This window comes from Mus pahari, chromosome 2 (assembly GCF_900095145.1).
Source record: "Mus pahari chromosome 2, PAHARI_EIJ_v1.1, whole genome shotgun sequence".
NCBI classification, from domain to species: domain Eukaryota; kingdom Metazoa; phylum Chordata; class Mammalia; order Rodentia; family Muridae; genus Mus; species Mus pahari.
The window spans coordinates 18,270,197-18,295,088 of NC_034591.1; the positions used below are offsets into that span (position 1 = coordinate 18,270,197).

The following is a 24,892-nucleotide window of genomic DNA, read 5'->3' on the forward strand; positions in this document are numbered from 1 at the left end:
TTAATCCCAACACTTGGGAGACAGAGGCAGGCAGATTTCTGAGTTCGAGGCCAGCCTGGTCTACAGAGTGAGTTCCAGGACAGCCAGGGCTACACAGAGAAACCCTGTCTTGAAAAACCAAAAAAAAAAAAAAAAAAAAAAAAGAAACTGAAGCATAGCCCCATGTAAATGTTCCTCATAGCACAGAGCGTGATCGCTGAAGTAACAGTTTATGAATATAAACATATATTTAAACTGAAACTTTAGCAAGTTCCACGAAGGCATGGTGGCTCACACTGCCTATAATCCCAACACCCAGGCAACCACAGGTTCGCGGGTAGCTTGACTACACACGTCGCATGCTCTAGGATTGAGAGACAGTTACCAAACTGGGCTTGCAGAGATGGCTCAGCAGTCAAGAGCACTTTCTGCTCTTGCAGAGGACCTGGCTTGGTTCCCAATGTCCGGTGGTACCTTATAACCATGTATAGCTCCAGTTTCAGAGGAATCTAAAGACACTCTTTTGACCTTCCTGGGCACCAGGCATACATGTGGTACATATACATACATGCAGGCAGAGCACTCACACACATAAAACATATAGATAAATAAAATACATATTATGTTTATATAAAAGTATAGTATTATAGATTATATAAAAATATAAATAAAATATATAAATAAGTATTTAAAACCAAACCCACAGCACTATACTAAAACAACAACAAAATTATTTTAACAGATGAGGTAATTTGCCCATAAAATTTGCTGTTTAAAAAGTTAAAACTGCCCTGGTAGTGGTGGTACAGGCTTTTAATCCCTGTCTAGGACAGCCAGGGACACATAGAGAACAAAAGAAAACAAAACAGAACCAAAGTTAAACAGGGGTTTGTAGAGACAGTTCAGCAGAAACGAGCACTGACTGTCCTCCCAGGCGACCTGGATCCACTCTCAGCACACACACCGCAGCTCACAACTCCCAGGAGATCTGATACCTCCTTCTGGCAGGCAAACTTCTGTTAGCATCAGGCACATCCGTGGACTTCACACTAATCAGGCATCTTTACTGCCAGCTCTCAGGGACCTGGTGTCATCTCTAGGCAACAGCTCCTGCGCCTGTCCCTTTCCATCCCTCCCCCCCTCCCCGCACCTACGCACCTCTGCACATCTGTCAGGGCCCAGATACTAGACTGGGTCTCCCTGCCTCCCTCTCTTTTCTCCCCCGCAGAGGCTACCTCTGACGCCCCTCCCAATAAACCCTCCCCGATACTGCTCCGTGTGGTTTGTTTGGGACCCTGCTGTCCACTTCAGCAGACAGTGCAGCTTCCAGGGTAACAGCTTTGTTATGCATGCAAAACGTACACAAGGAGAAGGCAGAGGGAAACCTGTACTCTATCTTTTAAAATATTTTTGTATTGATTCTTGGTGAATTTCACATCATGCACCCCAATCCCTCTTATCTTCTGGCCCTTTGCAAAACTCCCCTAAAAAAAACAAAAACAAAACTTTTAAACAAAACAAACACACAACAAAAACCCCAAAAACTCATCATGGAGGCTGTGGTGTGTTGCACCTTTTGCCCAAGTAGCTTTACCTGCAAATATTCACTGCAGTGAGTCAGTGGTCTGGTTTGAGACCTCTAATCCCATCACTTGAGAAGCAGAGGCAGGCGGATCTTTGTAAGTTTGCAGCCAGCCTGGTCTATATAGGACATTCCAGGGTAACCAATGCTACATAGAGAAGCCCTGTCTAGAAAGATCCCCCACGATGTTTTTTTTTTTTGTTTTTACTTTGTGTGCGTTTACTTGTTTCTTCACTTTTTATTTGAAGTACATTACTGTTTTGCCTACACAAGAGAGTCAGATCTCCTAGAACAAGAGTTACAGACACTTGCAAGCTGCCATGTGGTTGCTGGAAACTGAACCCAGGTTCTCTGGAAGAGCAGCCAGTGCTCTTAACTGCTGAGCATCTCTCCAGTCTCAACTGATTGTCTACCCAACTCTTAAACCCATCCTTAAACGCAGAGGTGAAAGTCCTCCCCACTCACTAGCTGTGGGCCATGGTGTGTGAGAAAACAGGAGTGGAGTGGGAGAAACTGAAGATGCAAACTGCTGGGCTGAGCTCTGAAACTACTTACTACTGACGGCAGTTTTAAGAGTTCCCAAGTCCACTTTAAAAGATTTTTTTTTTTGGGGGGGGGGGACAAATGAGATAAGTGTCTTTAATCCCAGCACTTGTGAGGCAGAGGCCGTCAGATCTCTGAGTTCAAGACCAACCAAGGCGACACAGTTATACCCTGTCTCAAAACAAACAAAAACCAACCATTTTTTCCAAACAGGATCTCATGTTAACTGGCTATTCTTGGAACTGCTGTCCCTTCTCCCACCCCCCCATCTCCTCCTGGGTACTAAGGTCCCAGGCCTGTGTCATCGTGTCCAACTAGTTTAAGAAACTATTTTGGGAAACAGGACACATTTACAAATTATGTGATCACAAGATCACAAACAACCCAGAACTCTTTTTTTAAAAAAATATCTCATTCCTCTGTTGAAGAGGTGGGTGCAGGAATGTGTGGACCACACAGGTTGATGAGTGTGTAATGAACTAAACAGCTGTTTCTAGAGAAAATTCTGCAAAGCCGGGTGCCTTTTCAACAGTAAGAACATCATTTTTGCTGGTGATATAAAGAAGCTATAGGACACAATTTATGAGACTATTTCAAAAAGAATAGAAAGATTAAAACCATACAAGCTGTAGAAGACAGACAGCACTTAAAGAACAGAGTCTGTTTCTGTAACTTCTGACTGGTGGCAATAACGCTGTGCAGAGGTACAACCAGAGGAGCTGAGGAAGATAACTCAGTCAGCACAGGTCTTGTCGTGCCATCAGTATTTCCAGAACCCTTCAAAAAAGCTGGATGTAGTGTCCCAGCACCGTGGAGGCAAAGAGAGACAGCTCTTTAGGGCTCACCTGCCAGCTAGCCGGGACTAACTGGGTGAGTTCTAGACCAAGTGACTGACTGTCTCAAAAATCAAGGTGGATGGCTCCAAAGGCTGTCTGCTGGCTTCCACAAGCACGCACGCACTTCTGTATCTATTCCCCCACACTCACACAGAAGTGAAGGATGGTGACGTGAGCCTGTTATCCCAGCTCTCGAAAGACAGAGGCAAGACGATCAGGATTTGGGTAATTCCAGGCTACACAGCTGGAGGCCAGGATAGGCTATATGAGAAACTGTCTCAAATAATAAAAAATTCACCAAAACCCAAACCAAACCAGAAAAATAACCGTATTGTTAGGGTTGGGGATAAAGCCCAGACAGTACCGGTTTAGCATTTTCAAACCCCTAGGCTCCATCTCCAGAACCAGAAATAACAAAACAAAGGCAGGATGTGATTCATGAATGCCCATAATCCCAGCAGGGGGGAGGCTGCAGATTGCAAGCCCCTGGCCATTTTAGGCTACACAGGGAGAGCCTGTCTCAAACCACACAAAGTCAAAGCAAAGCAAACAGCACAGTGAGTGAGTGGCAGAGAGGGGGAGGGGGAGGGGAAGAAAGAGAGTGAAGGAAAAGGGAGGAGGAGAGGAGGAGGGGGAGGAGAAAGCACAACCTTGCAAGAACCTTTCTACCTGGTATTGTCAGGGATTGTGTCTATGGGTAAATTCGGGAATTTCAGAACCTTACATGTTTCCGATTGTTGGAAAGTGGTGGTGGAAAAGGAATGCAGGGGTGTGTAGGAGGAAGATAATGAGCTGTGAGAAGCTACAGGAAACTGGGTGTCCCTATTAGGAGGTGTGGCCTTGTTGGAGGAAGTGAGTCATGGGGGGTGGGCTCTGAGGTTTCAGATGCTCAAGCCAGGGCCAGCAGCTCATGCCTCCACTGCCTGCTGATCAGGAGGCAGGACCATGTCTACCAGCATGCTCTCCATCTTGGTGACAAAGGACTAAACCTTTCAACTGTAAGCCAGCCCCAGTTAAACATTTGCCTTTTGTTTTTTGTTTTTTTTAAAGATTTATTTATTATTATATGTAAGTACACTGTAGCTGTCTTCAGACGCACCAGAAGAGGGCATCAGATTCCATTATGGATGGCTGTGAGCCACCACGTGGTTGCTGGGATTTGAACTCAGGAACTTTGGAAGAGCAGTCAGCGCTCTTAACCACTGAGCCATCTCGCCAGCCCAACATTTGCCTTTATAAGAGTTGCTGTGGTTATAGTGTTTCTTCACAGCAATGGAAACCCAAACTAAGAGGCTGAGTGATGGAGACATTTTAGACAACATAAAGTTTAGTAGTTTATTACAATTGTGATTTGGGACCTAGGGGTGTAGCTCAGTGGCAAAATGTTAGCCCAGCATACACAGAGTGATCCCTAGTAGCTTATAAAGCTGGTATGTCAGCTCACATCTAGAAACTCAGCGATTCGGAGACAGAGAGAGGCAGGAGGACCTGAAGTTCAAAGCCATCCTTGTTATCTAGTGAGTTTCAGCTCCAAGCCAGTCTGGTCCACATGAGGTCTTATTTCAAAACAAAGCTAGAGGGAAGTGGGGGGACTCAGCGCAGAGCAATGACTGGCATGAAGGAAGCCTTGGATCCCTAGCACCATGGTCAGATAACACCACAATGTCACTAGGTGGACTAACCTAGGGAAATCAAATTCCACAGGGAAAAGCTTGAATGGCGGCACTGGCTTCTACCTGTTACCTAAGCTCTCCCTTCTCATACAGCAGTGGATCCAGGGTGAGCCAAGAGCTTCTTCCTCTGCTCCTCCCTCCCCCATGTTCTCCCCCCTCAATCCCCCAGAGAGGCCGGAGCCCCCTGTCAGGCTACAGCACCTGACCACCGTTGAGGACGAGTCCGTGGCTCTAAACGGCAGATCTTGGTTACACTGCACTCACAAATTTTTCTCTTTGCAGAAAAACATTATTTTGCTAGCCAGGTAAGGTGGAGGTTGAGGTTGGATTTAAGGTCAGTCTGGGCTGTAGAGAGACACACTGACCCAAACCACATGGGTGTCCTAGCAAGCACTGTACTCAGCATCTGCATGGTGGAGCTAGGAGGAAGAAAGGTTAGAAGCCAGCCTTCACTGAGATCCTGCTACAAAGAATAAAACCAACCCAAGTTTCTCCTTTGATATATTTATCTTGAAGTTGATTATTTGCCCTGATTTAAACAAATATACTTGATTGATGGTAGACTTTGCTCTTCGAGATCATTAAGTCACCCTTTAGTTAAGCACAGATAATTCTTCCGTGGTCACGTGCTAACATCCACCCAATGAGAAGCAGCCCAGCCCGGAGACCTCACTTCCTGTGCCGCTTACCTCAATGGCAACACTGGTTTCTTTATTTTTGAAAAGCTGTAGCTCCTCCAACTGTTGCCTGTCCTCAGCTGTCAAGATAGTGAGAGCGTCTTCTGGAGGGTCCTTCAACCACAAGAAAGCAAGAGAGTCACACACAGACAGTAACACTTCCCTTCCAGGATCATTAGGAAGAGTCACTACATACAGAAGACACTTTATCTAGAGACATTTTTACCTCTTCGTCCACCGGAACAGATAAGTCATCCAAATGGCTGATCCGCCCATCTTTCCCGATTTCGTGAACAACAAAGTCAGAGTATCTATGAAAAGAAAACCAAAGCTTTCAGGAAGTGGATATTGTTTTACTTTCTACCTAATTTTGGGACAAAGTTCACTATTGTTAAACAAGAGATTTCAAGAAAATCTTTATTGCCAAGTAATACCAAGCAATCTTCTCTTATTTTAATGGACTCTGAAACACATGCAGTTTTTATACTAGAAGCTTCTAAAATATTATCACAGAGCCTATCAACAAATGCAAAAGGTAAGTCCATCAATATTTAGGGCCCCGTCAGTACAGTGCTTGAGGAGCAAGCACGGGTGAGGACTTGCATTTGAGGTGAAAAAGTCAGTTGTGAGAAAACAGGCCTGGGATCTGCTGGGGAGGCAGAGACGAGAGGATCCTGGAGCCTCTGGCCTGCTAGTCTGTAAGCACTGTGGAGCCTCAGGTTTTGATACTGTCTCAAAAACAATGGTTAGAGCGCTAGCAGTAACCCCACGGCAGCCCACAACTGCAGATCCAGTGGGCCTGACTCCCTTTTCTAGCTCCTTAGGCACCATGCACATGTGGTGCCGATGAATACATGCAGGGACTCATGTCATACACATAAAATCAATCTTTAAAAAATAACCAGGGCTGGCGAGATGGCTCAGAGGGTAAGAGCACTGACTGTTCTTCCAAAGGTCATGAGTTCAAATCCCAGCATCCACATGGTGGCTCACAACCATCCACAATGAGATCCGATGCCCCCTTCTGGTGCATCTGAAGACAGCTAAAGTGTACTTACATATAACAATAAATAAATCTTTAAAAAAAAAACAAAAACCATGTGGAGTGTGATTGAGGAGGGCACCTGAGGCTGGCCTCTAGCCTTACACGCGCAACGTGAGCACACGAGCGCGCGCGCGCATGCACACACACACACAGAGTGCACACACTCATAAACACACACCTAGGATTAGACAGTCTATATTAAAGTCATAAATATAGTCATTAGTTAATTAAAACTAAATAAGTTAATTAAAAATAGTTAAGTCAGAATGCAGTAAGCCTACCCTAAGCTACCATGAAGAGTGTCCCCACCAGCACACCTAACCCCCAGCCACTCTCACTATGATGGGATCCTCTGTCTTCTGGATATGAACACTGAAGCTCGGGAGCCTTAAATACCTAAGTAGCTGAATGGAATCTTTCCAATTTCTGATTCCAAATAACCCCTTCCTACTGAAAAATATGGTCTATTCAGATGAAAAAAAGGTAAGATTATATGATGAATTAAAAAAAAGAAAAAAAAACTTTAAATGTCTAACAGAATTTAACAAAACAAATACCACCACCCTCTACACACACAGTAACAACCTGCATCACTAGGGAATTCTGTTTAAACAGTTCTGGGAGAGATCTCTTCCTGATAAGGACTAAGAATTCATCTTGAGCCAGATTGTGAATTAAAGGCTGAACTGCTTTATGTAGCAAGACCCTATCAAGAAAGAATGAGATTAAAAGCAAAAGAAACAGAAGAAATAGAAAGAAAGCAAGAACTATCACAGGCACAGTGCAGCAGGAGTGCTTTCCTGGTGTGCACACTGCCTAGGCTGAAAACTCAGGAGCAGACTGCCAGCACGCTCAGAACCCAAGACCAAATTGAGGGGCTGGAGAGATGGCTCAGCGGTTAAGAGCACTGGCTGCTCTTCCAGAGGTCCTGAGTTCAATTCCCAGCACCCACATGGTGGCTCACAACCATTTATAAGGGGATCTGATGGCATTCAGGTATACATACAGGAGAACACTCATACATTAAACAAAAATTTAAAAAGGGGAAAGAAAAAAGGGGGGAGGGGGAAGCAAAAACAGAAACCTGAATGTTTCACCCCAACTTTCTAACACTCGAGGGCTGAAGATTGAGAGTTCAAGACAAAAAAAAAAAACAAAAAAAAAAAAACAAAGAGAGTTCAAGACAACTTATGGGTCTACCCAGGCTACTCAGGGAGGCACTGCCTCAGAAAACAAACTGACAAAGTTCCTTTGTTTTTTTGATGGGGGAGATGGGAGAAATGGAGGGGGGAGCAAAGAGAGAAGCAAATGGGAAGGGCCGGGACTCTAGTGCAGTAGCTGAGCCTGGCTAGCGTGCCTAAGTCCTGGGGCCTGACTAGGAAGGAATAAGGAGAGAACAGTTATGTACAAGAGTACACTGCTGCATATCTTTCTGAAGGACAGTATTACCACAACTGGCATCAACATGCCTGCTGAACACACCTTTCTTTTAAGATCCCCGAGAAGCCGTGATGGGAACTCACGAACTTGCAGATGCCCACATCAAGCTCTGTGAGCCCATGTTTCATCATGTCTGCAAAACTCTCTGCTTCTTCCTCTTCCCCTGCCTCTGAAAGGCCATCTTCCTCCTCCTCCTCCTCCTCCTCTTCCTCTTGCACCTGAGCGCTGGAATTCTCGTCATCTTTCACGGTGCTTTCAGCTTCTGGAGGCCCAGGCTCTTTCTCACTGCGGTGTCCACCGTCATTCTCTACCCCATCCCGACTGCTGGTCACACAGCCCTCCGACACCTTCTGTTTCTTTGGTTCCTCGTGTGGGGTCACACTGTCATTATCTTCCACAACAAGGCACCCACGTTTCAGGGACGGGCTTGTCATTTCCATCTTTAAGGCTCCAAGAAAACATTTAAGAGAACCTTTCACAGAGGAGAAAGAGTAGAAAGTTAATCTCCCATAGAAAGACTGATTTGGGCAAACAGAAGCACGCTGAACTTGGTGCAAAGAGTCCTTAAAAAGATCATTTATTACAATAATTCTCAGGGGTGTGCAGAGATGGCTCAATGGATAAGAACACCTGCTGATCACCCTGAGAACCCAAGTTTGGTTCCAAGCTCCCACATCAGGTGGCTCCCAAACAAATGCAGCTCCAAGGGAATAGGCACTCTTCTGGCCTTCAAAAGCAATCACCAACACACATACATATAAATAAAATACAAAAGTAACTTTTATTGAGATAGCAAGTAATTCTGACACTGCCATGCATTCCAATGTATAAAAGAAGAAAACTAGCAGAACACTTCGTATCAGGAGTCCTAAGAATAGCCAGGTTTGGTGGCATCTGGGAGGTAGATGCAGGTGGATGGATGTCTGTGAGTTTCAGGCCAGTCAGGGCTATAAAGGACCCTTCTTCAAAACAAACAAACAAACAAACAAATTGTGGGTGAGTGCATGTATACACACACACACACACACACACACACACACACACACACACACACCATTTTAAGCCAGAATTATGTTTGTCTGGTTTTTTGTTTTTAAAGATTTATTTATTTATTATATGTAAGTACACTGTAGCTGTCTTCAGACACTCTAGAAGAGGGCAACAGATCTTGTTAAGGATGGTTGTGAGCCACCATGTGGTTGCTGGGATTTGAACTCTGCACCTTTGGAAGAGCAGTTGGGTGCTCTTACCCGCTGAGCCATCTCACCAGCCCTGTTTTGTTTTTTGTTGTTGTTTTAAAGATTTATTTATTATTATACATAAGTACACTGTAGCTGTCTTCAGACACACGAGAAGAGGGCATCAGATCTCATTACGGGTGGTTGCGAGCCACCATGTGGTTGCTGGGATTTGAACTCATGACCATTGGAAGAGCAGTCAGCTGAGCCATCTCACGAGCCCCTTGTCTGTTTGTTTTAAGAAATTTATCTTAAGGATGTAATTTAGAGAGGGCTGGCAAGATGGCTCAGCCGTTAAGAGTACTTATTGCTCCGGCAGAGGACCTGGGTGTGGTCCCTAATACTCACCTACACAGTAGTTCACAATCATCCCCAACTTGTTTCAAGGGATCTAATGCCTCTGACCTCTGCAGAAACCAAACGTGTGTGTGGCATACATGCACACATGCTGGTCAAACTCTCACACACATAAACTTTAAAAACTAAAAAAAAAAAAAAAAAAACAGTAACAGCAACAACAACAAAAACAAACAGAATTCAGGAGCTAAAGGGATGGATGGCTCAGAAGTCAAGAGCACTTGCTGCTCTTTCAGAGGACCCACATTCTGTTCCCAGAACTCTCACAATCAAAGCGTATAACTTCAGTTCTAGGTGATCCAGTGCTCTATCTTGGTGCATGCAGGTACCTATGCACACATTATGTACACAGACAAGCAGGCACACATGCATAAACATTAAACAAATTAAAAATAAGTAAGCTGAATAATTCGTAGATACAACTGATTAGGAACTGCAAGAGGAAATTCCTTCTAGGGCAGAACCTAGGTGGTTAGGGAGGACCCAGGTGGTTAGGGAGGACCAGGTGGTTAGGGAGGACCCAGGTGGTTAGGGAGGACCCAGGTGGTCAGGGAGGACCCAGGTGGTTAGGGAGGACCCAGGTGGTTAGGGAGGATCCAGGTGGTCAGGGAGGACCCAAGTGGTTAGGGAGGACTAGGTGGTTAGGGAGGATCAGGTGTTTAGAGAGGACCAACATGGTTAGGGAGAACCCACGTGGTTAGGGAGGATCTAGGTAGTTAGGTAATAACAGTTGTGTATCTGCCATTATTTTATTATAATCTTGCTCTAGGCATATGCATTATCTTTCAAAACTGCTAAAATACAGCGGCATATAAATGAAAGTTCATTTACACCATACCAAGAGTTATGGGGGGGGGCTGTTGTATAGTACGTATAGTCAGCCAGGTATGGGGAAACACACCTGAAATCTCAGCACTGAAAGGGAGAAATAGAAGGCCCAGGAGTTCAAGGCCAGCGAGGGATACAAGAGATCCTGACTTGGGCTGGAGAGATGGCTCAGTGGTTAAGAGCACTGACTGCTCTTCCAAAGGTCCTGAGTTCAAGTCCCAGCAACCAAATGGTGGCTCACAACCATCCGTAATGAGATCTGATGCCCTCTTCTGGAGTGTCTGAAGAGAGCTACAGTGTACCTACATATAATAAATAAATAAATATTTAAAAAAAAAAAAAAAAAGAGAGAGAGAGAGAGAGAGAGATCCTGACTCAAAACAGCAAGAGAAGGAAGGTACGCACGCAGTCAGGTGCTTGCCTAGCACTGACGGAAGAGGGTCTAAATTTGATCTCTAGCACGCCTGGGTTGTCTGGAGGCTGGCAAGGTGGATACAGAAAGATTCTCTAGGAGTCACTGCTAGTCCATCTCGCCAAATTGTTGAACTCCACATTCAGTGCAAGACTTCTCAAAAAGTAAGATGCAAAGCCAGCAAGAGAGTTTAGCGTAAGGGAGTGGGAATGCCGGGCTTGAGGAAAGTCTTCAGGACCCATGTGGTAGAAAAGAGAACTGAACTGGCTCCCATAGTGGTTCTCTGACCTCCACACGCACACTCACAAACACCACACACACACACACACACACACACACACACACACACACACACACACACACACACACACGACACCAGATAAAAGTAACACAAGCTTGGCCTTTATCTCTTAACTCTCCAACCTCGGTCTCCTGAGTGCTGGGACTGTAGAAGTGTTCCACTATGCCAGTTACTACGTGTATTTCGCCACATTTAAAAAGACACAGCCAGGCTGGAGAGATGGTCCAGTGGTTAAGAGCACTAGTAGCTCTTCCAGAGGTTCAGAGTTTAATTCCCAGCATCCACATGGTGGTTCATGACCATAAAGGAATCTGATGGTCTGTTTTGGCATGCAGCAGAACAGTCACAAATAAGTAATAAACAAAATTAATACATAAATAAAAACAAATCTAAAAAATGTTTAAAAAGATAAAGACACAGCCCAAAACAAGATTATTTAACTGTACTATCTACAATATACAGAACAAAATCTCAGACCCTACACATCCGTTCCCCAGTAAAGAGGAGCTTAGGAAAGGCTTAAACACGGGACAGGCAATAAAGATATTCCGGGCTGTGTGCACCCATCTACTTGATCTTACTTAAAACTGAAGTAAGAATGGAAGGTTTTTCCTATTTTTATTACAAAGAGGGACGAAAAGTGAACATATCCATAAAAACCATAAATGAGCTCTAAAAATATTTTAGTCCTCTAAGGTTAAAGAAAAACCAGAAACAGTCATAGTTAGATAATAAAAACAAAGCAAATTCTGGGCTGGTGAGATGGCTCAGTGGGTAAGAGCACCCGACTGCTCTTCCGAAGGTCTGGAGTTCAAATCCCAGCAACCACATGGTGGCTCACAACCANGACTGCTCTTCCGAAGGTCTGGAGTTCAAATCCCAGCAACCACATGGTGGCTCACAACCATCCATAACAAGATCTGATGCCCTCTTCTGGAGTGTCTAAAGGCGGCTACAGTGTACTTAGATATAATAAATAAATAAATCTAAAAATAAATAAATAAATAAATAAAGCAAATTCTAAGACTTGGCAGATCTTACTTCACAGCAGACACATGACCACCTGAGCAACACTGAGGAGGGGTAATTACAGTAATGGGCATCAGCTCCCAGGAGTGCCTGCTACCTGGCCAGCGGCCACACCTCTCAGCAGCCAGGCAAGCACAGGCAGCAAAGCCACGCATACAGCCTGCCTCAGGGCCTCTACAGTCAGACCGCCCACCTTACTCCCAGATGCAAAGGGAACACCACATCTGGGGAGTTGGGTCGCAGGTCTTGACATTTAGTTAAGTGGGTCACTTATCCTGTCTTAAATTGTTGGAAAACTAAAATATGATGTTTTGGATATAGTCTAATGCCTGCTGCCTGCTACCATCCACATTTGCTCACTGGCATTTACTATACCCCTGGAGAAAGGGCACATGACATACAAGGGCCTTTTTTTTTTTTTTTTTTTGAGATAGGGTCTCCCTACACAGCCCTGGCTGTCCACTTGCCTCTGCTTCCTAAGAGCTGGGATTTAAGATGTGTGCCACCACGCCACGTCCCTAAGACACTTCCTACTCAGTTTTTGATTCTTGAGCTATCGCTGCTGCCTAACCATGGCTTGTTCCTTTAGACATTTGTTTTTTGAGACAGGGTCTCATGAAGTGCTGGGCATGACAAGCATGCTAACAATGAACTACACTGTCCTGTTCTCGTTTTGAGACAGTGCTTGCTAAGATGCTTAGAATGCCTTTGTTAATGTAACCCAGGCAGGTTTTGAACCTGTGATACTCCTGCTTAGGCCTGAAACCGCAGGCATTACTTTCTTTAATGGCAGAACTCACTCCACATCCTAATCTGAAAAAAATTAATAAGTCTACCAGAGTCATCCACTCTAACATTTATTGTGTATATCCTGGGTAGACACTGGAGAAAAATGGAAGACTTCTTGCAATCAAACAGATTACAACCTACTTAAGAATATATTAAAAAACAAAATAAATCTGTGGGGGATGTGCTCAGAAGCAGAACCTAGCATGTTCTAGATTCAGTCTTCAGTACTACAAACAAACAAACAAACAAACAAACAAACCCAGTATTAGGACAGGCAAGCCATTTAGAAGCAGAGAAAGGGGTGGCCTGGGGTAAAGCCTCTGTAAAGTAGTCCTGAAAATTATGTGAGTTCCATGGGGGCAGAACAGAGCCTGCAAAGATCCCAGCTAGGAAACGGGGTAACAGACATGCTGCCAATTCCCAGGCTCAGGGGTGCCCTGGATCTCACCAGCCTCCAACACAAGTGCTGAACGAACGCTGGCAGTGACCCAAGCCTGGGAGTTCCAGGCCAGCCTGGTCTACATAGAGAATTCCAGGGCTGACAGTCCACATAACAGAGAGACTCTGCCTCAACCCTCCCCACCCCCACCCCACCCCACCCCCAGAGAGCTGTTCAGAGGGGAACTCAGTGGCAGTCCCTCTCCTGTAAGGGCAGCACTCAGAGGGCTGAGGCAAGACTTGTGTCTCCAGTTCAAGCCAGCCTGGTCTACATAGTAAATCCTGTCTCAAAACAAAAGAGATGTGTATGTGTTCAAATGAACTTGTTAAATTAACAAATTCTGACTGTTGGTTATTTGCTAATGACTGGACAGTTTCCCCCACTTTCTCACTACAGTGAACAGTTTGATTTTTGACAGCTCCTTTGATAACAAAACCATTGCCCTGACAGTGGAGCACAGTGTTTTACCCGTGGCCACAGATGGGAACAAACCAAAGCAACACCTATATTTTAGAAATCTCTTTTTTAAAAGTGGCCTTGAACTAAACCCTTCTTCCTTGACTGGCACTAATTAAGAGCAATGACCACGTGCTGGCCATTTTAAAGCCCGCTCAGTGAAGGGCTGGTGGTATGGACCAAAGGATAAGTAGCCTGCACTGTCACCCAGCAGGGACTGGAGAAAGACCCCAGACGTCAGCCCGATCGCTTCTCTGGGATTGAGAAGAGCAGCGGCCCCTAAGGCCTGTCCAGCAAGTTAAACATCTGCGGCCAGTACCCAGCACCAGGCCGGGACCAGTGCAGGCTGGTCGGGCGATCTGGGAGCGCTGAGCAGGACCCGGGAAAGGCTGATTTGCTCTTCTAACAGGGAGATGAGTTTGGGAAGCGCCTGAGGCACCGCAAAGCAAGGAAAAAGAGGGAAAAGAAGGTTCTAGCCCACAGCGGCGCCGCCTAACGAACGGCGGGGATCAGGGCGAATAGCCGGGATCGGGGAGCATGGATCGGGAATTAGGGGTCTGGGATCAAGGACCCGGGAGAGTGGAGCAGAAATAGACAAGCGGGAAAGGTGGAGCTGGCGGCGGAGAAACCGGGAGCGGCGCGCGCTGCGACCTCGGCCACCCTCCCTCCCCGGCCGCGCGCCTCTCCGGAGGCCTGGGGCCACGCCGCAAAGCCGCACACTTACCGGGAGCCTGAGGGCGCGGGCCGAGCAGCGAAGAGGGCGCTCGGCTCGGGACGCGGGAGGACGGCGGCGGTGACTCGCAGGAGGCGGCGGCCAGCGCCGGCCAGCGCCGACCCGCACAGGATACACCGCGTGGAGAAGCACAGGGACAGGTTCTCCCACCAGCCGCCGGGCTCGCACACGTGCCGCGCCGCGCCGCGCCGACCACGCCCCGAGGCGGGGCCCGCTCCACCCGCCCAAGGCGCCGGGAGGACGCTCCGCCCATCGGCGCCTGGGAAGTGTCATGCCTTTTGCAAAGAATCCTTTAGGACTTCAAAAACACAGACTGCCTTATTAGTTGTTAATTGTGCTTGAATGGAAGCTTCTTTCACAGCTATGGCCTTTTATTATGGTTAATAGTACATATTAATCGAATGGGTTTCTTACCTTTGACAGCTCCCCAGTCTTCAAGAAAATTCCATCATAGCTGGTTAATGCTTTGGCATAAAGAAAAATAAAATATATTTTTCTTCTCATGTTCTCCAAGTAGCCAACTGACCAAATCAAAGCACCCCATAGCATTTCAGGTATAATATTTTGCCAAATTTCAACTCAGAGAAAAATAAAATATAATAAAATAAATCAAGATTTGTGGAGAGTCATAAGCCCGTAATCCAAGCACTCAGGTGATGTGGACAGAAGGATCAGAAACTTAAGGGCACTTTGGGATATGTAAAGAATCCTAGGTAAACGTGAGCTAGGTAAGACCCTGTTGTTGTTGTTGTTGTTGTTTTTAAAACAAACAAACAAAGAGCTGGGCAGTGGTGGTGCATGCCTTTAATCCCAGCACTTGGTAGGCACAGGCAGGCGGATTTCTGAGTTCGAGGCCAGCCTGGCCTACAGAGTGAGTTCCAGGACAGCCAGGGCTACACAGAGAAACCCTGTCTTGAAAAAACAAAATAGAAAAGAAAAGAAAAAAAAACATCACACAAAAACAAAACAAAAACCATGTTATTTCAGATCTTTGTATTTCTCTTAGACGTCTGTGTGTTGTGTTTGTTCTAACTGTGTGTTTTACATATGTGAGGTTTGCATATATGATGATTTGACAGAGTCTAGAATTACCTTGGAGACAAGCCCTGGTCATGCCTATGCTGGATTCTGCTGATTGGGTTAATTACAATTGTACAGGACCCACATACTGTGACCAGCACCATTCCCTGGCAGGAACTCTGAACTGTGTAAGTCCCTCAACCCCTTTGGGGTTCCAGTGGCCCTTTCAAGGATTGCCTAAGGCCATCGAAATATCAAAAACTAAGGTCCATGTACAGTTCTGAGTTTTGAGACCAGAGGCCCATCATGGTGCCTTCTGCTTTCACTCTTTACCTTACTTATTTATTATTATTGTGTGTTTATGATGTGTGGGCATGCATACATGTGGAGGCTGGAGGACAGTCTGTAGAAGCTGGTTCTCTCCTTCTACCTTACATGGTTTCTGGGGATGGAAGCCAAGTTGTCAGGCTTGCTTGGCAAGTGCCCTGACCTCTGATCCATCTCGATGGCCCCTTCAGCCCACTTTTTTTTTGTTGTTTGTTTTGTTTTGTTTTGTTTGTTTGTTTTGTTTTTCTAGACAGGGTTTCTCTGTATAGTCCTGGCTGCCCTGGAACTCACTTTGTAACCAGGCTGGCCTCGAACTCAGAATTCTGCCTGCTTCTGTCTCCCAAGTGCTGGGATTAAAGGCATGCGCCACCACCGCCCGGCCCTACTTTTTGTAAATAATTTTCACTGACCCTGGAGCTCAACTGGTCTGCTTGGCCAGCAAGCCTGAGGATCTTATCTCTGTCTCTCTGCTGCTTGGATTACAAGGATCTGCTGCGACCAGCTTTCTACATGAGTAGCAGGATCTGAACACAGGTCCTCACTGTTTGACTAAACTATCTCCTGAGTCCCACACTTGCTTTTAAAATATGGATTTAGTGGGGAAGATCCAGCTAAATGAATCACTGTCTTAGTTACTGTCCTACTGCTATGATGAGACACTACCTCCAAAGGAAATTATAGAAAGAAGAGTTTATTGGGGTCTTACAAGTTACAGAGGGTGAGTCCACAGTAATGCTGGCAACTGGTAGGTAGGCAGTAGCTGAGAGCGCACATTTTTGTCCACAAGTACAAGGTGGAGAAAGTCAGGAATAGTGTGGGCTTTTGAAACTTCAAAGCAAACTCTGCCTGTGACAACATCATCCAACAAGGTCACACCTCCTCCAACAAGGCCACACCTCCTCCAACAAGGCCACACCTCCTCCAACAAGGCCACACCTCCTCCAACAAGGCCACACCTCCTTTTTTTCTTTTGTTTATTTTATTTCTTAAGGCCACACCTCCTAATGCTTCCCAAACAGTTCTATCAACTGGGGACCAGGTATTCACACATATGAGCCTATGGGGGCATTCTCATTCAAATCATTACAGTCACATATATTTAGTTCAGACTTGTGGCTTCTACATTGTCTTCCTCTAAGATTATTCTCTGTAGTTACCTACCTAAATTTTTTCTTTGTCTTTAATTATTTCATTCATTCATTCATTATTTATTTCTTTTTTTTTTCCCCTTTTTAAGATAGGTGCTCAGTATATAGTCCAGACTAGTCCCAAGTTCAAGAGCCTCCTCCCTCACCCTTGAAAGCACAGCAATTATAAACTTGTGGCATCATGCCTAGCCCATTTCACTAATTCTTGTACATCTGCACATTCTTGGGCTATGGTAAATTAATAAGTTAATATCCTAACGTCAGCAGACTCAAATACAACTACGTGGTATAATATAGCCTAGACCCTGTTTTAATTTTAAATTTTTTAATTTTATTATTTTTATTTTTTAAAGTTTGTAGATGTTTGCCTGTATGTATGACTGTATTCAGGTGTGTATCTGGTGCCCAGAGAGCACAGAGAGAGCTCTGGCACAGAACTCTGCCTGGTAAACCGTAGAGCTAGAGTAGCCAGGTTCCCTGAGCGGCCGACCTGACATCCAACCAGCAGGCGGCGACACAGAACAGGACAGCGGAGCGCAGATCTGCTTCTCTAGGCCAAGAGAACGGAACCAGAGAGTCGGTGATAGGAAGTCGAGGTGGCGCTCAACCCCGCGTCCCTGAAGGCTGGTCTGGTCACCCAGTCTGTGTGTTCCCTAGCCGGACTCTGCAGGCCAGGCTGGCGGTGTATGGAATCCAGAACTCGTGCGGAGGCAGGATGCTTGCCGCTGACGAGATCGGCGAAGTGCCGGCAGACCCGGTGAGGCGTCCCTGGAAACCCGGGGAAGGGACGCTGGTGACCCTGCGAGGTGGCACAGACCCCCGTCCCTATCCCCACCCCCGCCCCGGGGACATTGTCCCCGCCGGGTTAACTTGGAAGCGTTTGGCCGTGGTTCCCACGACCCGAGGCAGTCAAGGGCGTGCCAAGGGAGGCAGTCACAGTGCAGTGTCCGATGTCCCAGATGACAGTTTTGAGAGTTGGCGGGAAGGTGGCCTCAGTGTCCGGGCAGGGTAACTCGGACCCTGGGGAGGTGGTCCAGACCTCTGGGAAGGTGGCAGTAGTGTCAGGCATGCCCCTGGGAGAGGCGCCTAGGACCTCTCCGCCCGTCGGCGTGGGACCTTTTGGAGCGCTGTGTGAAGTCCACTTACTTGAGTCTAACTTGTTTGCTACACCTGTTTTTCTGCCAGTGCTGCCCGGAGAGTGGTGACGAAACGAAGAACACAGAGGAGAAAAGTAAGCAGGCTCTAAACCCTTAGTTCTTTTTGTCTGGCTGTCCTTCGAAGCTTGCCTTTTCAGAGTCTGCAAGAGTTTCTTAGCCTATCTTTTAAATGGAGTATTTTTTCTGTACAATGTTTAAATGTAATAAAAATTAGTTATCTTTGCACGTGGACTTTTGTCTCTCTAAGACTGTGAAATGTAGAAAGAATTTTTTTTTTTTGGTTTCTCGAGACAGGGTTTCTCTGTATAGCCCTGGCTGTCCTGGAACTCACTTTGTAGACCAGGCTGGCCTCGAACTCAGAAATCCGCCTGCCTCTGCCTGCCAAGTGCTGGGATTAAAGGCGTGCGCCACCACGCCTGGCTTGAAGTATTTTTTTTTAAAGATGTATTTATTATTATATCTAAGTATACTTTAGCTGTCTTCAGACACTCCAGAAGAGGGTGTCAGATCTTAACATGGGTGGTTGTGAGCCACCATGTGGTCGAGGACTTTTGGAAGAGCAGTCAGTGCTTTTGACCTCTGAGCCATCTCTCCAGTCTGAACTATTTTTTTTAAGCCCTTATGTTAACGGCTAAGTTCAGTGACCTTGACAGTGAGGGAAAGGGTGCCCACATTCCCATGTGGATCCCCGGAGGAAGTTTGCTCTTCCTGTTGGCTTCTAATAAGCTCCCCCACCCTCCTTGGAGCTTGAAAGGTGACTTGGTGCTTAAGAGTGCTTGCTGCTGTTACAGAGGATCTGGGTTCAGTTCCCGGAACCCACGTGACAGCTCAGTACTTTAGTTTTAGAGCTGTAAATGTCCAGTCCTGGCATCCCAGGGCTCTTGCTCACACATGGTACATATAAACTTATGGAAGCAAACACCTGTGCACATAAATCAAATGAACAAATCCTTAAACAAATAAATAATAATTAAAAACAAAAACAAAAACCCAAAGCCTGAAATGGCCTGGGAAGTTACTTGCCAGAGTGCTTGCGTAGAACTTTGGAAACCCTGGGTTTGAACTTGAGCGCTACGCCACCAAACAAAGACACAGACAGACAGACAGACAGACAGACAGACAGCATGGGCTTAGCTGTTAAGAGAATTTGATATTCTTCAGAGGAGCTGATGTCACCTATAGTGTGGCTAACAACTGCTTGTAACTGTAGTTCTAGGAAATCCAATGCCCTCTTCTGGCCTCTATGTGCATGGACTAATGTGGTACATAGACATACACGCAGGCAGAACACCTATACACACAAAATCTCAAAAGTTTACTAAATACCTGCCAGCCCATTTTTAAACCAAAAGGTGAAGAGCAGAACAAAACAAAACAAAACAAAAAAACCCAAAAGGAAACAAACCAAAAAATGCACACAAACCTTCTCTACCTTTGCCTGCCCAGATGCCTTGACTCTTGACATCAGCCAAATTGTCATTTTAGAACGTCAGGTGCAAACCTCTTCATTAAGGACTTTGTCTTTGTCTCCAGTGGCTCGTTAACTGCTGTGCGACAGTGGTGCATGCTCTTTATAAAAAATGAAAGGGGAGAGACATAAAAATCTGCCCTGCCAGGTGTGGCTCACTTCTGAAATACCAGCCCTTTGGAGGCTGAGGCAGGAGGATTACCATGATTTGGAGATCAAGTTACATCACAGAATTAGAGTGTATCTAAAATATTGTACACAAATATTAGTGTATTTTAGCTCTTTATTATTATTATCATTATTATTTTTAGTTATGTGCAGAATAGTTAAGCCTAGACTTGTCTTTTTAAAATTTAGATTATTTTTAATGGTGTTTTGGTTACATATAAGTCTGTGACTATGCATGTCTGGTGCCACAGGAGGCCAGAAGAGGGCTTCAGCTTCAGCCTTCTTGGAACTGGTTTTAAGCTGCTGTGTGAGCTCTGAGAATCCAACCCTGGTCCTCTACAAAAGCAAAAAGAGCTATTCTCTAGCCTGTCTTAAGAAACCACAAATAAAATTAAGTATGATGGTGCATGCTTGTAATCCCAGCACCCAAGAGGTGGAGGCAGGAGGATTAGAAATTGACGATAGGGCTGGGGAGATGGCTCAGTGGGTAAGAGCACCCGACTGCTCTTCCGAAGGTCCGGAGTTCAAATCCCAGCAACCACATGGTGGCTCACAACCATCCGTAACAAGATCTGACGCCCTCTTCTGGAGTGTCTGAAGACAGCTACAGTGTACTTACATATAATAAATGAATAAATCTTAAAAAAAAACAAAGAAAGAAATGGACGTTAAAGTCGTCCTTGACTACCACATGGTAAGTTTGAGACCAGCTTGGGATACCGTGAGATCTTTCTCAAAAGCAAATGAACAGACAGAAATAGGTAATAACAATCTCTCTATAGTTTTGAAGGATCTCACTTGCACCTTTAAATAGTTAGACATACTGGGTGTGGGTTTTGTTGTTTCAAGTGAAGGTAGAATTAGCCTCCTCAAATACAGAGTTCAAGTCTGTCGCTGTACACCACAGCTCATTTGCTTTATTCATGGATGATTCTTTGTTTTTCAATTTTTTATTAGATATTTTCTTCATTTACATTTCAAATGCTATCCCGAAAGTTCCCTATATCCTCCCCCTGCCCTGCTCACCTACCCACCCACTCCCGCTTCTTGGCCCTGGCCTTCCCCTGTGCTGGGTCATATAAAGTTTGCAAGACCAAGGGGCCTCTCTTCCCAATGACGGTCGACTAGGCCATCTTCTACTACATATGCAGCTAGAGACTGGAGCTCTGGGCGGCGGGGAGAGTTCAGGACATGAGTGCAGTTGGATTATTCTGTGTTTTGAGACACTGTGTCTTGTGTACCCCAGGCTGGTTTTAAACTTGCTATGTAGCTGAGGATGACCCTGAACATCCCATCTATGTCAGATATTATTAAAATTTAGAAACAGAAAAACCAATTCTGTTAATATAGAGATTAGAAAAGGAAGAGTTTGGACTGAAAGCTAGGAAACATGGATTTTCGTCTCATTTTTTAACCTTTATAGGTTGAGGCAGACATTGTTATTTATTTTGTAGTTTGGAAGTAGAGACTTAGCCTTGGTTTATTTCTCCTACCAGTGGCCTCTGGCTCCTCACGTCTGTAAACAATCTTCTAATTCTTTTTTCTAAATAAAGTTTTTTATTTCATTTTATTTTATTTTATTTTATTTGTGTGTGTGTGTGTGTGTGTGTGTGTGTGTGTGAGTGTGATCAGAGGACTTGTGAGCTAGCTCTGTTCTTCCACCTTGTGGGTCTTGAGCATCAAACTTAGGACATCGGGCGTGATGGCGGGCGCCTTTACCTGCTGAGCCATGTTGCTGACCAGTTTGTCTTTAATTTATTGATTCATTATTTTTGTAGAACTGAGAATTAAGTGTGGGTTTTTGCTCAGGGTGGGTAAGCACACTATCACTGAGCTACACCCCCAGCAGCAAAACATTTTAATTCATGTAAGTTACATAGAACAAAGGGAAAAGAATGTTTGCTGGAGTAAGGAGAAGAGAGAGAGAAGGAATACCAGGCAGCAGACAGATGGTATGCATTTGTTTTACACTCTGTGTTTGTGTGTGTGTGTGCACATCTCAGGACACACAATTTGCAGAAGTTGTTTCTACACTGTGCGAGTTACAGGGGTTGATTTCAGGCCATCAGGCTTTTCAGCAACTCCTGTTCCAAACGAGCCATCCTGCTGGCCTTGTAGTGTTTCTGTTGTTATGTATGTATGTATGTATGTATGTATGTATGTATGTATGTATGTATGTATTGTGTGTGCATGCACACACATGCATGTACTGTATATGTGTGGGTGTGTGCCTTCCATGGCGTGGTCGTGGAGATGAAAAGACAATTTTGTGAAGTCCGTTCTGATTTATATTTATTTTTATTTAACCCTTTATAAGGGTTCTGGATGAAATCAGGTTGTAATATTTGAAAGGCGTGCACTTTACCTGCTGAACCATCTCTCTGGCCCTGTAACTGGTGTTTTCTGTCGGGGTTTGAAACACAGTCTCACTGGGTAATTAAAGCTGGCCTTGAGTTTGTATCAGTCCTCCTTCAGCCCCTGAGTGCTGGCCTCAGGTAGGTATGAGCTACCATGTATGCGCTGTTATGTTCTGGTACACTGTACATAAATATTTAGCCAGCATCTCATACTTAGGCTTTCATTTAGGCATATCTTCATTTAGACTCTGATAGATTGCTTTCCTAGCATGCTCTGTGCCCCAGGTCTAGCACCAAGCAGCCAGTGTGGTGGAACTTGTACAGTCTAAGCAAGCACTGGGACTATGAGTTAGGAGGGTCAGAAGGTCAGGATCATTGCCAGCTATATAGAAAGACCCCCATCTCAAAAACAAAAACTAAACCAGTGTGTGTATGTGTGTGTGTGTATGTGTGTATGTGTGTGGGGGAGTTTATGAATAGAAGCAGCCACTTTGAAAAGAAACCATTTGCCACAGACCATTAATAGTAGAATGGGAGAAGAAAGCTTATGTAGCCAGATGTGAGTGATGTACCCCTCAGCTCTGCCAAGAAGCGCTCAGGAGGCATTTCTTTTTTTGTTTGTTTGTTTGTTTTTCGAAACAGGGTTTCTCTATGTAGCCTTGGCTGTCCTGGAACTCACTTTGTAGACCAGGCTGGCCTCGAACTTAGAAATCCACCTGCCTCTGCCTCTCAAGTGCTGGGATTAAAGGCGTGCGCCACCACGCCTGGCCTCAGGAGGCATTTCTGAGGTTCAGGATGGCTGAGTCTGTGGCACAGCTGCCCAACAAATAAGTGATGCCATTGAGCCACAGATTCTAGGACAGTAGGAAACCATCTAACTGCTTTTAAATCTCTTTTTAAAAGAGTTTTATTGTTTTTACTGTATAGCCCAGGTTGGCCTAGAACTCTGGATTCCCCTGCCTCTGCACCCTAGCACTGTGATTGTAGGTATGCACTGCCACACTTGACTATTTAGTTGCTTTTGAAGTGGACTTTTATTGAGTAAAAAAAATGTTTTCTTAATTTGTTCAAAAATGTTTAAAATTTTTTTGTGTGTTTATTTGACCCTTGCTCCACAAAGTATTAGTGGTAAAAACCTTTGTCTAGTAAAGCATCCTCTGAGACTGGCAGAAGGCAGAGCCTGCAGTGCGAGGGCTGGTTCATGGGGAGATCAGCTTTTAAATCCAGAGGAACTAGGGGGATTCCTGATCTGAGATAGGAGGGGAGCTCATGGCCATCCCTGCCTTCCCTCTGCATTGCTTGGTTTATTATCATCATCATCATCATCATTATTATTATTATTATTATTATTTTATGTGCATTAGTGTTCTGCCTGCATGTATGTCTGAGGGAGGGTGTTGGATCCACCGGAACTGGAGTTACAGACAGTTGTGAGCTGGCATGTGGATCCTGGGAATTGCACCCGGGTCCCCTTGAAGAGCAGTTAGTGCTTTAACCACCGACCCATCTCTCTAGTCCCTGCATTACTTGTTTTAATGTTTAGTAAATGTTGTCCCCCATTGCCATTCTTCTCTTGTAAAAAATCAATATGTTTTTAAAAGTCTATATAGGTTTTTATGTATGGGATACCATCTTGTTTTTTTTTTTTCCGCAATAAGTTCCAATAACATATTTCAATATTGTTTGTCATATTTATTAAAACTAGAGCAACCTTTGATTCTGGATCATTGTTTGATTCTTTATCAACTTTGAAAAGTTATATGTTATCATACATATGACTCTTGTAATCTCTGAGATTCGGGGAATCTTTCCTTTGTTCTAAACTTTCTCAGCCCATGAGCATCTCTGGTACTTGGTTGATTAATTGCTTGGCTGTTGTCATTCAGGTACTATCTATGTACACTCAGATGCATAGGCATGGAGCGAGAGATAGAGTGTGGCTATGTCTCTTTAAATGATCAGGAGGTGCTGAGAATTGAGCCCATGAACTGGTACATGATAGGCAAGTGCTGTGCCAGGGAGCTGCCTCCAGCCCTCCGTTGACCCTCTAGTGTCCTGGCCAGCGTATCTCTCTGATAGCCTCGCAGTTCTGCTGAGTAGATGCTTTTCCTTCCTGTAGGTGACGTGAACCCTGCAGCTCTTGTTGGAAGCGAGCAGTTCAGCCAAGGTGGCAGTGATGACGACGAGCTCCTTTCCTACGTGTCTGCATTCATAGAGAAGGAAGTGGGAAGTGACCTTAAGTCTCTGAAGACCCTTGGTAAACTCATAGAACAAATGACAGAAAGCAAAGGGAAGTTAGAAGAACAGGTAAGTGTTAGCCCCAGTGCAGTACAGTCACCTGTGTTCATGGACATGGCACATAAGCAGCACTATGTGTATTGTATGTATGCACTGATGATGCAGACCACGAGCGTAGGCCTCCAACCGAGAGACAGGCTTTAAAGACCCCTGCCACGTAGTTTGTAAGTAAGGGTTCCTACTGACTTGCTGTGATAGCTAACAGTTTATGTTGTTTTGATACAGTAATTTCTTTCTTTCTTTCTTTCTTTCTTTCTTTCTTTCTTTCTTTTTTTTTTTTTTTGGTTTTTCAAGACAGGGTTTCTCTGTGTAGCGCTGGCTGTCCTGGAACTCACTCTGTAGACCAGGCTGGCCCTGAACTCAGAAATCCACCTGCCTCTGCCTCCCACGTGCTGGGATTAAAGGCGTGCGCCACCACCGCCTGGCATGATACAGTAATTTCTTATGATAGCTAGCATTGTATATCACTTTCATTCAGTAACTTCTAGAACAGCTTTGTGAGTAATTTCAGAATATGCAGAAATGGTCACACATAACCATTCCAAGTGTGTGTGACTACCCAAGTGTGTGTAACCACCCAAGTGTGTGTAAC

General features: G+C 45.1%; 2 protein-coding genes across 3 annotated transcripts in view; one reads left to right on the forward strand and one right to left on the reverse strand.

The window, feature by feature from the left end:
• Window positions 1–14,485, reverse strand: part of Pus7 (pseudouridine synthase 7) — a 41,892-nt gene extending 27,407 nt beyond the window's left edge. Inside the window, exons 1-4 of one of the 2 annotated variants that reach the window (XM_021190730.2) lie at window positions 14,349–14,485; window positions 7,818–8,247; window positions 5,517–5,601; window positions 5,303–5,404 (exon numbers count right to left, since the gene is read on the reverse strand). In XM_021190730.2, coding sequence (XP_021046389.1) covers window positions 5,303–5,404; window positions 5,517–5,601; window positions 7,818–8,215 — 585 coding nt within the window. In that variant the 5' untranslated portion in view covers window positions 8,216–8,247; window positions 14,349–14,485. The remainder of the gene's footprint in view (window positions 1–5,302; window positions 5,405–5,516; window positions 5,602–7,817; window positions 8,248–14,348) is intronic. The other variant, XM_021190731.2, reaches the window with a different exon arrangement.
• A 2,958-nt stretch (window positions 14,486–17,443) lies between these two features.
• Rint1 (RAD50 interactor 1) overlaps window positions 17,444–24,892 on the forward strand; it is a 37,179-nt gene continuing 29,730 nt past the window's right edge. The window contains exons 1-3 of the mRNA XM_021190826.2: window positions 17,444–17,609; window positions 18,038–18,083; window positions 24,122–24,309. Of these exons, the coding sequence (XP_021046485.1) occupies window positions 17,568–17,609; window positions 18,038–18,083; window positions 24,122–24,309 (276 nt within the window). The 5' untranslated portion in view covers window positions 17,444–17,567. The remainder of the gene's footprint in view (window positions 17,610–18,037; window positions 18,084–24,121; window positions 24,310–24,892) is intronic.